Here is a 13,760-nt window from a genome sequence, read left to right on the forward strand (position 1 = left end):
TACATCTAACATAGACAGGGGTGCATTTTAAGCAAACAACTCAATAAAAATTCGACTTTTTTTATCCAACCAATCGATTAAAGGAATGAAAGAACAATGTTAATATTTAGTATCTAGCAATAATTTTTTAGCTTTAAACAAATACGAGGTCTGGCTATTAAATAAAATGACTGGTTACGACATATAGTTTAATTATTAAAATTATTCTACATTCGAATGCTACACAGTCTTTGGTGAGGGCATTCAGGAGCTCTGCCGTTTTTTGCTTTACCGCTTCAAAGAAATCTGATCCGTTGACGCAAAAGCTTTTGATCAGAAGTCAGATTTTTTGGCACCAACTTCGCACATACTTTTGACATGTGTAATTCCTCGTGTAAAATTTTTCTAACCCTCGGTAATCATCTGGGTGCTCATTCGACGATCTGCAAGCACATTTTGTTTGATTTTTGTCTCTGTCCGGAGTTGAAATAGTCACAGGGCGACCTGGGCGCTGGTCATCTTCAGTACTTTCTCGGCCCTCACTAAAGTACTTACACTTACCACTCAACCACATGCGCACGTGATAGAGAATTGTCCCCATAGGCCTCTTGCAACTTATAGCACTTTAACAAGAAATATGAGATTTATATATTTTTCGTTACACATGGTTTTTGGTACGAGAAAAAAACACTTTCGTTTCAAACCGCTACTACACAAATACTATAATAGTGACGGAAACGTTTTGGGACGTGCATAGACAAGATATCTAGATACCCAAGCACTACTCGTTTTTTACCTCACCCGTCTAGGGCGCCCTCTAAGCGGAATAGTCTCGTTATTTAACAGCCAGACATCTTCCAATAGCAGATAATGGTACGGTACTATAGGCAAGCATGTTGGATGCGACGCATACATAAATATACCCGTAGTATACTTTTCATATTATATTTTAAATGCTGTTTGCGTTTATCTTTAATGTCAATCATATAATGACTAATATATTGTACAAGAGGAAAAAATTACAAATTCTTACAGATCGAAAATCAGGTGAAGATAATTTTATCATGTTTTCAGTTTTGAGTCCAGTTCTTTTTTTGGTATTCATTAATGATGTCACAGACTCACGAATTAATGGTAAATTCACTTCATTCTGCAATGGGTGAAGATCTCATTACAATTAAGAACAAATTTGGACATTCACGCAACAATACCCAGCTCTGATCTGATAAAAAATTTCATCATCTTCAATGCCAAAAAGTTATTCAATCAGCCACCTTCAGAATTAAAAATGGCAAATACATTTAATAAGTTCCGGAGATTGACAAAGGCATATCTGCTTGAAAAACCTTATTATTCAGTGACAGGATTTTACACTCTACCATAGACTGTCATAAATCAGTTTAATATCGAAATAATTTCAGAAAATAAATCTAAGTATAATCCATGTCACTTCAACATTAATTAATATTACCAGGAACTATAAACTTTTATTTCATTTCAATTATTTCTTTTAAGATGATGCCCTTATCCCAACGTTGAACCCTTGACTGAAAACATTTCTGGGAGGCTTTGGTCGGAATGGCTTTTAATTATTCTGTATTAGCCTTCTCAATATCAGGAATTGTGTCAATAAGCCTGAAGTCGCAATATCTCGTTGGTTTTCCATTGAGGACTTTGAATTTCGTGGTGCCAGGATATAGCCAGAGCCAACTTCCATCTCCAGTACTATCTAGATCTGCATGAAGACAATCAACGAAATTCAAACACTATCTCAGTTCTGTTCATGAGTCATAATACCAATTGAAGTAGATGTAGGCTGTTAAAAAATATTCAATCATACCTTGTTTTATGAATTTGTGTTCTTATAACATGTAGTATTTTTCAATAAAACCATCTTTACATTTCTGGTCGTCAATATGTGCTTCGTAGTCCTTTCTGTCACTTTACCATGCTTCGAAAAGGATCGTTTGTATTTACCGTTCTCGAATTTTATCCATTTATCATCGCTCGCTATTAACCTTTAGAGAAATGACTTTATTTCATTGCGTTTTAAAAAAATTTCTTAAAACGAATGCGCTATCCAAACATCTCTAAACACATGCCCACGTCTTGGCCCCCTTGTAACTTCTAAGTTTGCCATTGTATACAGCCAATTTTTTCAAAAATTTTGTGGCATCTCATAAAAATCTCATTTTTTTCCGATTTGCTTTCCACAGTGATAGTCGGCGGGAAGGGTCTGGAGAGGCCCAGGTAGACAGAAATGACTCAATTTTACCAGAGATGTTGTTCCCTAACCTGGCGGATCCGTGATGTTTTGGGGGGATATAATGTATGGTCACCGTACACCACTGATTGTCATTGAGCAAACAATGAAAGTTATCATTTACGCTGAAAACATCTTAAGACCGTTAGGTTAGCTCTTGCGCAATGAATATGGAGCAAATTTCATTTTTCAAGATGATAATGCCAGATCACATCGCACGGAAATGGTACAAAATATCCTAAGGAAGAGATATCCAAAGAATGAATTGGCCAGCAAATTCACCAGATTCACCAATCCCATTGAACTTGTGAGGGGTTATATTGGCAGAGCAATATTCAATCGAGAAAGCCCACCTGATTGCTCCAGTTCAAGAAGAGTGGGACAATATGGCTGACCATGTTATCGATAAATGGATTCCCGGGATGCCGAGATGCGTTGCCAATTGGTTGCAAGAAGAAGCGGTCAAACGAACTATTAATTTGTTTTCTTTTTCATTACATTATATCTTTTTTCTCAAAATAAAAATTTTCACACAATATTTTGCACATTTTGCGTTACTTCGTTTACTGTATATTCTTGGTTACGTAAATTTGAATTTTTTTGCTTCACATATATTATTATAATAGTAAAGTATAAGATTGAGCACATTTTATAAATTTAAAAATATTTTTTGATTTAATAACCAGGAGGGGCCAAGACTTTTGAAGTTGTGAAGTTTCATATACTTTTGAATTGAAATACCAACCAAAGCGAGTCAAATCATTCCCAATTTTCTCTGCCTGTTTGTGATGCAATATAGCCCTTTCTCATAGCGTATTCCTTCAGAAATTTTGTTCATTCTAACATCTTTATAACTTTCAACAGAAGTAGTGAATAAAAAAATATTTCACAAATATTTAATCACTAATACCACATGTGAAATGTTTATGTTGGGTAGATCGAACTAGTAGTACTCTATATACCGCCACCAACTTTCCTAAGTTGGAATTTCTTGAACCTTTGGCTATATTCATACTGGTTAAACTGTTCACACCAACACTCACAATTACACTGTCTGACGCGCATTTCGATAACCAAGTTATCGTCTTCAAAAACTGAAAGTAAACTAAAATCTATCAACTTGATGTACCTATTTTATACTAAATTTTCTGACCAATAAACCATCTCCCGCGAAAATTAATTCCAGCGGGAAAAAACTCCTTGGCGGGAATATTCATATTCATTCTTTGACTATTAAACTATAGAGTGGGCCCTTTGTCTCTATTTAAGCTACTCTTCGAATGAGCTATGTGCTCTGTAAGCCGGACAATAACGGATATCTTATTCTGCCCAATATACGATTTACCGTAAAAATATTTTTAAGATAAACTATCATATATCGTTAATCCAAATAATTGATATTTACTTGATATCAAGATTCCCAAAAAATAACTTTTTTCCAGAGTCGCGAATTTTCCGTTTACTCTTATTCATAATCTTTAAATAAGGATTGGATTAACCCAAATGAATATTAATTTAACATATGTAACTTTCAATTAATATGACGTCAACGCAATAAAAGGCCCCGTATATAATCCAATACAATTAAGGCAAACGCGTAATAATTACTTAGAAACAATACATCTACACATACACCTAAGACGTCACAATTTTTTTTCGAAGAAAAAATCATCTGGAATTTCCTTCAGACATAATTACTATTCATATAGAATACGACCTGACGACCTTGAAACGTTCTGTCATTAGGTCACCTTTGATGAAAATGTATTTGTTTAGAACCGCATTCCGAACTGTCAATTACAGTTGGCCCAACTGGCAGTAAATAACTATTAAGTTGTAGATATGGTTAGCGAATAGTATTGGTATAATGTTTTGATACGATGATAGAACGCGTGTTGACGAATCGAAAACAAAAAAAAATGTTAATATTTATATACTTATAGTGATTCATGGTGTTCTTTGTAAACGGGTTTTCAGCCGTGTTTTATTAGTATGAGTAAGAAAATAATGATACAATGAAATATGCGAACAATACCATTTATCGTGTACGGTATAAAATACACTGTGAAAAATCCAAATGAAATTATATAAAATAAATATGATATTGATAGTCGTAGAACTGTGGAAATCAAGATTAAAGTTTTAATATTTAGTCTGAAATTTCGAATATTCATACTTCCGAATATTAAAAATTACGGATAAACAATATTATATATCTGCTCCTAATTACCTGCGCATGAAATGACCGCGATTTTCGACCTTGCGAGGTCGCGGAAATTTCAAAAATATCGACATCACCTGTAAAATTTCATTGGCGTTTTTCGGAAGTTCAGCCAAAATTACTTACATTAATTAATCGAGAATTTTGGTGTCTTGAAACCTTGTGTAAATAAATTTTTAGATTCAAGAAACTCGAAATAAAATATTCAAAATAACACTTGACATAAATCGAGCTGATTAAATTTTTCTAGGTTAGATTATGAATAGCGTTTAGAAACGAAATTTCAAAGCCAAAATTATAAAAGAAAATAAACTCTTTGCAAATAGCTGATTTCAGTTTTTTACATGGTTTTCGGTTCTGTGAAAGATCCACAGCAACCCCTCGATAACTGTAAAATTTATTTGCTCTAGTTAATTCAGCAATTCTTATTACGATTGTATTATTAGATTGCTGCATATTTTCTTTTTTCCAACATTTGAATATATTTAAAATATTGCGAAGAAATTGTGTACTTACGCCTTACGACAGCTTCAGCCAATAGAAATGCATTTATAACAAAATTAAATAAATCAAAGAAATCCTGAACATATTAAATCTCAATTGTAAAATCCTTAAAAGTATGTGTTTGTTTAGAAATATTCATTTTTGCTGGAATCTTTAGTACTCAATTTAATGAATGATTGCTCTAACCTTTGTTGAATCTTCAATGTGAATGAATTTAAGAAAATTATTTTGGGACGCTTATATTCTGTTTAGATGCGATTCCACAAAACTATAATCCACTCAAGAACCCCCGAATTTTTTAAAAATATACTTTCCTTAACTTTTGGTTAAGTAATTCACATGAGTATTCTATCTGAAAAAATAATCCATCAAAATTTACAAAGAACCCATTTCAATTGCTAATTTTATTTTGAATAAATTTTGAATGCTAAAATTTCGAAAAAGCTGCTTTGGGGTTACCGAATGGTAAGTAACCTGTTTTTTTTATTTCGCCGATAATGATTTATAGTCCAATAAAGTTTCAATTTCGGCAACATAGCTTTTAATTTCTGTTTTCAAAAATTATAGAATGATTCCACTCATTTCCTTTAATAAAAATATATTTTTTATACAAGTAGTGAATAACAAAGGGCTCAAAACCGTTCCCTGGGGCACACCACATGTCAATTATTCTGTTTTACTTGTGTTTTTTGTTTTGATCTTTCTTTCTGGATTTTCCATATAAATTTCGAAATAATTCTTTCTATGTACTCTAAGGTTTCTAGTATAATGCAATGGTAGAAGGTGTCAACAGTCTTTTCCAAAGCACTGTCACTGATTCACCTTTGTTCATGCATTCGTAAATAGTGTTTGGAAATAAATTTATTGCACTTTGACTTATGATTTCTGAACTCGAATTTGGAATTTGACTCTTATACTAGATTAGTCTGGTTTCATTATTTCTTTAACAAAACAATCAAATTACTTGAGTATCTCTCTTCAAAGAATTCAAAATATTTTGAAATTTATTGTACATATTAACACACAATATATATTATTTCATGAATCTCTCAGGTAAAAATTTTCCGCTAGGTAAATTTCGATTAAACTCAAGTAAACACAGATGATTCTATGAAAAGTTTTTGGGTAGGTTATGTTAAAGTTACCCCCGTATAAATACCATAAAATTGCGTACATATGGTAGCAATTAAATGAATTTTTGGGGCTCAACCGGAAGTGACCATTTGACCAATTGTTACGTATTTAAACTAATTTTCAGTTTTATTGTTGTTTTTGTGTCAAAATTTTAGTTACCGTGGCGATCTGACTGTTCAAAAGATTAGTAGCCGATAAAGGACAGTTGTTGTGTTTGTGTAGGTGTTAGGAGTCAGAATTATACAACAATGAAAGACTGGTGATACATGTTTCCGTAATTTAGTTGAAAAGGGAGATACGAAATGAATGTAAAACTTAAATGAAAAAAATTTTACGAAAGATATCCTAGATTAGTTGTACACTCAAATGTTTTCGTAGCTCAATTTCGTTCAATCTCATTTTAAGATTGTGTGGAATACACCGCCAGCAAAACGACACTTAGACCCAGTCCATACCATTAATCATCCAGTGTTAGACAAGCTACGACGAGAAAATAAATTATAACTTGAAAAAATTAAGAAATACGCATTTAGCAATAATCATACTAAAAAGTGAAAAATTAGACTCAGATTAGTTACAAAATGATAGTGACATTTACTTTTCATTCTCATGCTAAGAATTATTTTTTATTTTTAGTATATGAGGTCTGGCTATTAAATAACGAGAGTGCGCGCCTAGAGGGTGCGCTAGACGGGTGGAGTAAGAAACGAGTAGTGCGTTGGGCATCTAGATATCTTGTCAATGCACGTCCCAAAAAATGTTTCCGTCACTATTATAGTGATATAACTCCTACTGAGTGCTATGAATTGTTGCAAGAGGCCTATGGGGACAATTCTCTATCTCGTGCGCATGTGGTTGAGTGGTAAGTGTAAGTACTTTAGTGAGGGCCGAGAAAGTACTGAAGATGACCAGCGCCCGGGTCGCCCTGTGACTATTTCAACTCCGGACAGAGACAAAAATCAAACAAAATGTGCTTGCAGATCGTCGAATGAGCACCCAGATGATTACCGAGGGTTAGAAAAATTTTACACGAGAAATTACACATGACAAAAGTCTGTGCGAAGCTGGTGCCAAAAAATCTGACTTCTGACTAAAAAGCTCTTGCGTCAACAGGTCTGCTCAGACTTCCTTGAGAGGTTAGAAAAAGATTAACTTTCAAAGGGACCTGATTTGACTCGATGGAAGCGGTAAAGCAAAAAACGGCAGAGCTCCTAAAGGCCATCACCAAAGAAGACTTCCAGAACTGCTTCGATCAATGGATAAAACGTAGCCGGACCTCATAACTGACTTTAAGAGTCTCTTTCATTGTTTGTTTTTTTCTTTAGTTCAAATTTTTGATATGTACAGACGTGTTGGTGGTTGCATCTCCGTTTTCGAAAAATGTTTTGTGTTCGGGCTGGTAGCCATTGGAAAGTCAATTATAAACGTATGGATAAAACTAATAAAGCGCGTTAATAAAAAAGGAATTATAGCGAACCAAGGCCGAACCATCACCGACTAGTTCAGATCCTTTTCTTGGTAAGATACACATCCTCCAGAAAGTGTTATTTTTCTACTCTTATGCTTCCAACTAATTAGGGAGTATTTTGGGTATTTTCAAAAATATTCGTTCATATATATATCCTTCATATAATATCACTCGGTTTAATGATCTATGAGATGAGGAAAACCCGTATGAAATCCTCCCTTAGTAGGGCTTCATTTCCATGCATCGTTGACCCTATAATTTCTTCGTGTTGTTAAAACTTCTTCGTTATCTTCTTTGATAGGAGCTGAGACATTCATCTTCAAATCAATTTCTCTGACATTTTGAATATAAGATCCAGATAGAACGCTGAGAGGATAGAAACAGGGAAAATCTTGACGGCTTTTGATCAGCGATGGCATGTTTTCTATTCACTATCACCAAAAATCGTCCACGTCGAACTGCGTGGTGTGGACTCAGTGTAGTTATCTGTGTCCTGACTTTTAGTCTCGCCGTTTAGAAGAAAGATTGGAAAAACTGCAAACAACTCCAAATCTTATTTCGGTGTTTTTATCTCATCTACAGTCAAAATAAAACTGGATACTATAGTTAAGTAATCCAAAACAACTCTAACCTCATTAAGTTATCGTTGCTATAAATTGTCTGTGTTTACTATTTCTGACAGTTTTATAGATTCAACTTCAACCCCATTAAGGTATCGTTTTCAATCATTTATTATTTAATTATTATTAATGTGACTATAATGAACCATAAATATATTTATCTAATTTTATAATTATTATTGTATAAGTTAGGAACTAATATATAACAAGGAAGTCTGTAAAACTAATACTTCGTTCATTCAATTTGATATTCGTCTAGTACGTCCCAGTCAGATTGGTGTATCTAATTGTTTAAATTATTAAATCCTCAGTTTGCTAAATAAATTGTTATTAAAAAGCAAGTTTGTGAATTGAGTTGTTTAATTCTATTATTATTGTTTATCTTCCGCCTGAGACGACGATGGTAACTTGGTTATCTAAATGCGCGTCATACAATGTAATTGTCAGTGTTGGTGTAGTGGTAGCAGTAAACAGTATGATTCAGTATTTTTATTGTAGAACTGTTCATTAAGTCTACCAGAAAAGTTTGGACAAAATTAACTTATGGCGTCCCAAGCAGAATGATCTCTGAAGCGAATGTTATGAATAATAATTTGTTATTTTTTTCGAAGTTCTAGACTATACAGAAGAAAAAAAAAACAATTTTTAGTAGTACGTGTGAACATATTTTTCTTTTTATACTTTCGCGTTCCTTAATCTCAAAATCTAGACCAATATTTCAACTATGTACATGAAAATCAAATCCTTTCAATAAAATCCGTTTTCTAAGGTTGTTGCCTGCGGCCAACCGTGAGCTAGACAGATCCGTTCGCAGTACATAAATTGCATTAAACAGTGGTTGGCTAACTAGGTTTAGACATGAAAAACTATGCGTTTGAATATTATTAAGGCATATTGAAAAGTTATTTGTTCTGAAAACACAAGAAACTTCGCCGAAACTTTCGGGTGAGATTGTCAATTAAAAGCGACTAGCTTAGTACTCAATGTCAAGTAAGATATAATATAGCGAGTTGTTATACAAATTATTTTGTTTTGTATTTCATTAACTATTCAGTTTATTCAATAAGCAACTTGAGTAATGTTATGAAAGTTAATTTTTCTTCATTAAATATTCACTACCAAAAATCATGAACGCCAAATCAAATTTAAAACTTCACAATAATGATCCAAAACGTGACAATCAGAATCAACCCTAAATACAAACCCTTTTAATACATTTTTTTATAAACTAGCCTCATCCCTTGTTTCACTTTTTTTTAACAAAGTAGCTGTCTAGGGATTCAGAACCACCCTTTATTCATCAAATGCTAACAAAAAGGGTTAGCGGGTAGCCGTTGGCTATCGTGGACATTCAAGTAACGCCCCTAAAGACCCACATGCAAGCTCTTGGTGTTTTATTATGTAAAATTCCAGTTTTTATGAATTAAAAAGGGCGTTGGCACATAAATTGTTAGATAATAGGTGATGTACCTACCAATGAGCTATTTACTGCACACCGGCATATCATTATTTGAATAAAAGCATGACGTTACAATATATGTTCAATGAAGGCTACTTATTTCATTTTAATACTCGTATATGTCAAGAATCAATTTAACTAATCATTTTTGAAATTAGATAGTTTTATTAAGATTTAAGAATCAAAATTAACAAGCCACAACCTCATTCAATTAATTCCTTGATGATGATTACATTAGTATATTACATGACGAGCTTGGGCAGTTATACACGAGTTTTGTACACTATTTTTCTTAGGACCACGTAAAAAGTTCTTCAAAAAACCTATTTTTTAAATGAGAAAGTCAATTAAACAGCATATAAACACGTTTGCTGAAAAGTTAAAAAATCCTACAAAATATTTTTTATTTTGTAATAGTAGAGATTACAAAAACGAAAAGAATGATTATGAAATATTTTATAACTAAAGAACAGAAACCGAACCAATAGAACAATAATTTTTTGTAACTATATTAGATACCTAACAAGAACTAAATTATTATTAATGAATTTGTTTTCCTTTTTTTCTAAGACGTTATAAAAGTTAAATGTAAAGTTGTTATTATAATAATTACAAAATTTCAGTGGACTTTGTAAGTCATATTGTCTACTTCTTCAGTCTTCTTAAATTTGTCGTTTGGCCCTTTGTTATTTTTTAGTACATGTGTGAAATAAGCTACTTTTTTAGGTAAAAATGAGTGTGCAATCTATCATTTTCATAAGTGGTCGAAGGAAAAAGTATTTTAAAGTTCGAATTTTATTCAACTTCATTCATAATGACATTTATAATCTAACCAATGAAAATTAACAACAATATGAATGGAAACCGTAGTCAATAAACTACATATTTTTACTTTGTGCTTTGATCATAATTTTAGACCCCGATGATGAATACATAGTATTCGAAATCTCGGAAAGAACATAGAGTTTGATGTTTTGCTGCAATTTCAATATAGAGCTAATAGAGCTGATTTTTAAAAAAAATAACAGCTTGGGCTACCTGGAATCGGGAATAATATCAGTGTCAACCGATTACCATGATCCTTTATAAAAAATCATTTGTAAATTCAAATATATCTCAGACATTTTGACACTTATATAGTTTATACTACGTTCACTTTCTGAGAATGTTGTAAACAACTTTATTTGTCACGAAAAAGATCTCATTGTCCTTTGTCAAAGACCCTATAAGATAAGCCGGTAAATTGACGTTTTTCGCTTGACTTTTTGTGCCCTTTTTGCTTTGTTGTACTTTATAGACAACCTTCTGAAACAGGTAGCTGTAACCTAGATGTTTTAAAAGACGCCGTAAATCAGTTTAATGGACCTATTTATAATTTTGGCAATTCTAGGATTTTGGATGTAATAACAGTAACGTACCTACCGATAGATATAAGGGATATACCATATTTTATATCAGATATAACAAAATGGACAAAAGAAAAGTTCAATGCGAATATAAAATATATACAAAAGCAAATGATTAGTACTGTTCCATATTAAGATTGTAATATTCATAATACTATGAACCTTACTGATATAAGACATTGATTCTACCCCATAAAAGGCTAGATTTTTCAAAAATTAGATAGAGAACATCAATTGAAAAATGGGTACGTCTTTATAAGCGTATTAATTAATAAATGATGAGACTGGAAAAATTTTTGTTATCACAAAAAACTGTTTGTTAATTGGCAATAAAATGTCTTAATCGTTGACTTGTGTACGAGAAATATGCAGTCACAGTTTTCACTGGTCCATTCTTAGTTTTTCGAAAATTTTGGTAAATTCTGAAAAATTCTGGAAAATAATTTTTTCGAACTTTCTAGTTCCTGTTTTTGCTCGATAGAAGTTAATGTTTTGAGTCTTGAAGAAGTTTCTAAGACCGATCATTGCCCAGATGTTTTAAAACGTATATGTGTGTGAAGAAAATTATGCTGAAATTAAAAACAACTGTTTTTCAAAGAACGTAAATAGATATTCAAAAGATATAAATTAAATCGAATTTAATAGTTATAGAATATAGAACAGTACATCTTCTTCGCATGATTTCTAATAAGTTACCCAATAAAGTTTTGTACGATTTCTACGTTGTGAAAGAGTTTTAAGCTCCTGTAACTCTTTAACTGATTCCAATCATGCTCTATGGGATTCAAATCAGGCAACTTAGGTGGAAATATTAGATGGAGAAAACCTATTTCTTCTAAAACCACCGCATCTCGATGTGATCTCATATCATCAGTAAAATTAAACTGAGTGCCTATAACTGCATGAAATTGTGGTGGTATGTTGGTTACCACTTGATCTGTATATAACTGTCTTATAATGTTTCCAAGGTATACGGCCACTAAAACAAATTCCTACCCAGACTATAATTGCACCTCCTGAAAAGGATTGAATTTCTTGAACAAGCAAAGATGTCAAAGATTTATCCATAATCGTTTTTTTCTACTATCTAAAAACAATCTATTACGAGACTTATCTGTGAATATCGCGTTCCTAAATACACTAAATTCATTACACCAATATTGGTGCTCCAATGCCCAAACTGATCTTTGTTATCTACCTATGAGCAGGTGTCGATCGGAGTCTTCCTAAAAGTTGCGTGGATCTTAAATTGGCTTTCGAATTATTCTAGGTCTTCCAGTTTTTCGTCTTTTGGCAGGTCCAGCTTCCTGATACCGTTTTAACATCCACAAAATGACACTATGAGATGCATTTAGTCGATTTGCAATATGCATCTGATTGAGACCGTATCGAGTAATCCAATAACCCGTGACGAACTTTCGACAGTGAATTTTCTTCTTAAAATTATTAAAATCAACTCTTTGGAAATTTTCTACATCTGCTCAGTATTTTATACGAATAAACAAATTTGAAATTCGATCGTTTATCACAGATTTAAAAATCGTATAGAAAATTTCTAAAAAACAACACAAACATTTATTTTTTTTAATGGTATCAAGTTAATGGATTTCTCTAAATTTAGTGTTACAAAATATGAAAAAATGTTTACTATATTCCTGGGAACATCCTTAAATTATTTCTGAAACGTTATATTTCAATATTTCCAAATGTTAGAATCTCCTTACTACAAATACTATGTTTGTTATTAATGTAGTATGTGTTTCAAGTGATAGTTTAAATGTTTCTGTGCTACAGATATGACCAACTGCGTGTCGTCGCTGTAACTCGAGCTATGAAACAGTATAAAACAGGTTAAGATTGTTTTTTCCCTTTTCAGTTTAAAGGCTTTTAACAGCTTATTTTAGATATTCCCAATTAAAGTTCTGACTATATTGTTTTGGTTGTAAATCAATAACATCTGAATAGAGTCGTTTCGTCTCAAATATCTCTCTTATTGAAATTATTACTTGATTTAGACTTAAATGTACAGTATATGATATTTTTTTCAATAGGTGTGCGCCAATGCCATAAATCTCGTACCAAATCTGAAATGGATTTCTCAAGAAATAAATGAGATATCTTCCAAGCGGAACTTGGGACTTTCTTATAAACACAACGGTCAGAAAATTGATTTTTTGCTGTTCTCTCGTTCATTCAAGTTGAAAATTATAGTCTGAAGGTAATTGATTTCTTGGATATTTAGTAAGCGATGAGTGTTGCGTTGTTATTTCTGGTTTTATGATTATAATAATCAAACCGGTTTTTGCTCTGTACAGTTTCCATTCAAGAAAAGTGATTATTAGGAATCTTCACCGTGAAAAAGGTTTATTAAAATGAGAAGAAAAGATTTTATTTTTTTTTTTTCAAAAAATATTATATCCAGATGATATAATAATCCAGAATTTTAATTCTAAGTAATATAGCTTTAAAATAAAAAAATAAAGTTTCACAATCAAAATATAATGAAAGTAATTTTTGAAGATACATCAGAATGTCTAAACAGTTCTTTATTACACTAACCATTATAATATCTGACCTGTCTTTCGATAGTTAATTTATCCTCCTCAGAGAAGATTCTCAATACTTTATAACCTTCGAAGATAACTTCACTATCGAGACACATATCTGACAGTATCTACTTTCATTTTTTCGCAATTGTCCGGAAAT

At 32.2% G+C, this 13,760-nt stretch overlaps 2 protein-coding genes across 2 annotated transcripts in view; one reads left to right on the forward strand and one right to left on the reverse strand.

The window, feature by feature from the left end:
- The window catches only part of LOC130894647 (katanin p80 WD40 repeat-containing subunit B1), a 168,822-nt gene extending 155,683 nt beyond the window's left edge, over positions 1 to 13,139 (forward strand). The window contains exon 13 of the mRNA XM_057801587.1: positions 13,106 to 13,139. Within this exon, the coding sequence (XP_057657570.1) occupies positions 13,106 to 13,124 (19 nt within the window). The 3' untranslated portion in view covers positions 13,125 to 13,139. The remainder of the gene's footprint in view (positions 1 to 13,105) is intronic.
- The window catches only part of LOC130894650 (protein big brother-like), a 109,254-nt gene that overhangs the window by 45,861 nt on the left and 49,633 nt on the right, over positions 1 to 13,760 (reverse strand). The gene's annotated exons all lie outside the window — the stretch shown is intronic.

Source organism: Diorhabda carinulata, chromosome 5, assembly GCF_026250575.1.
Source record: "Diorhabda carinulata isolate Delta chromosome 5, icDioCari1.1, whole genome shotgun sequence".
Taxonomy (NCBI): Eukaryota; Metazoa; Arthropoda; class Insecta; order Coleoptera; family Chrysomelidae; genus Diorhabda; species Diorhabda carinulata.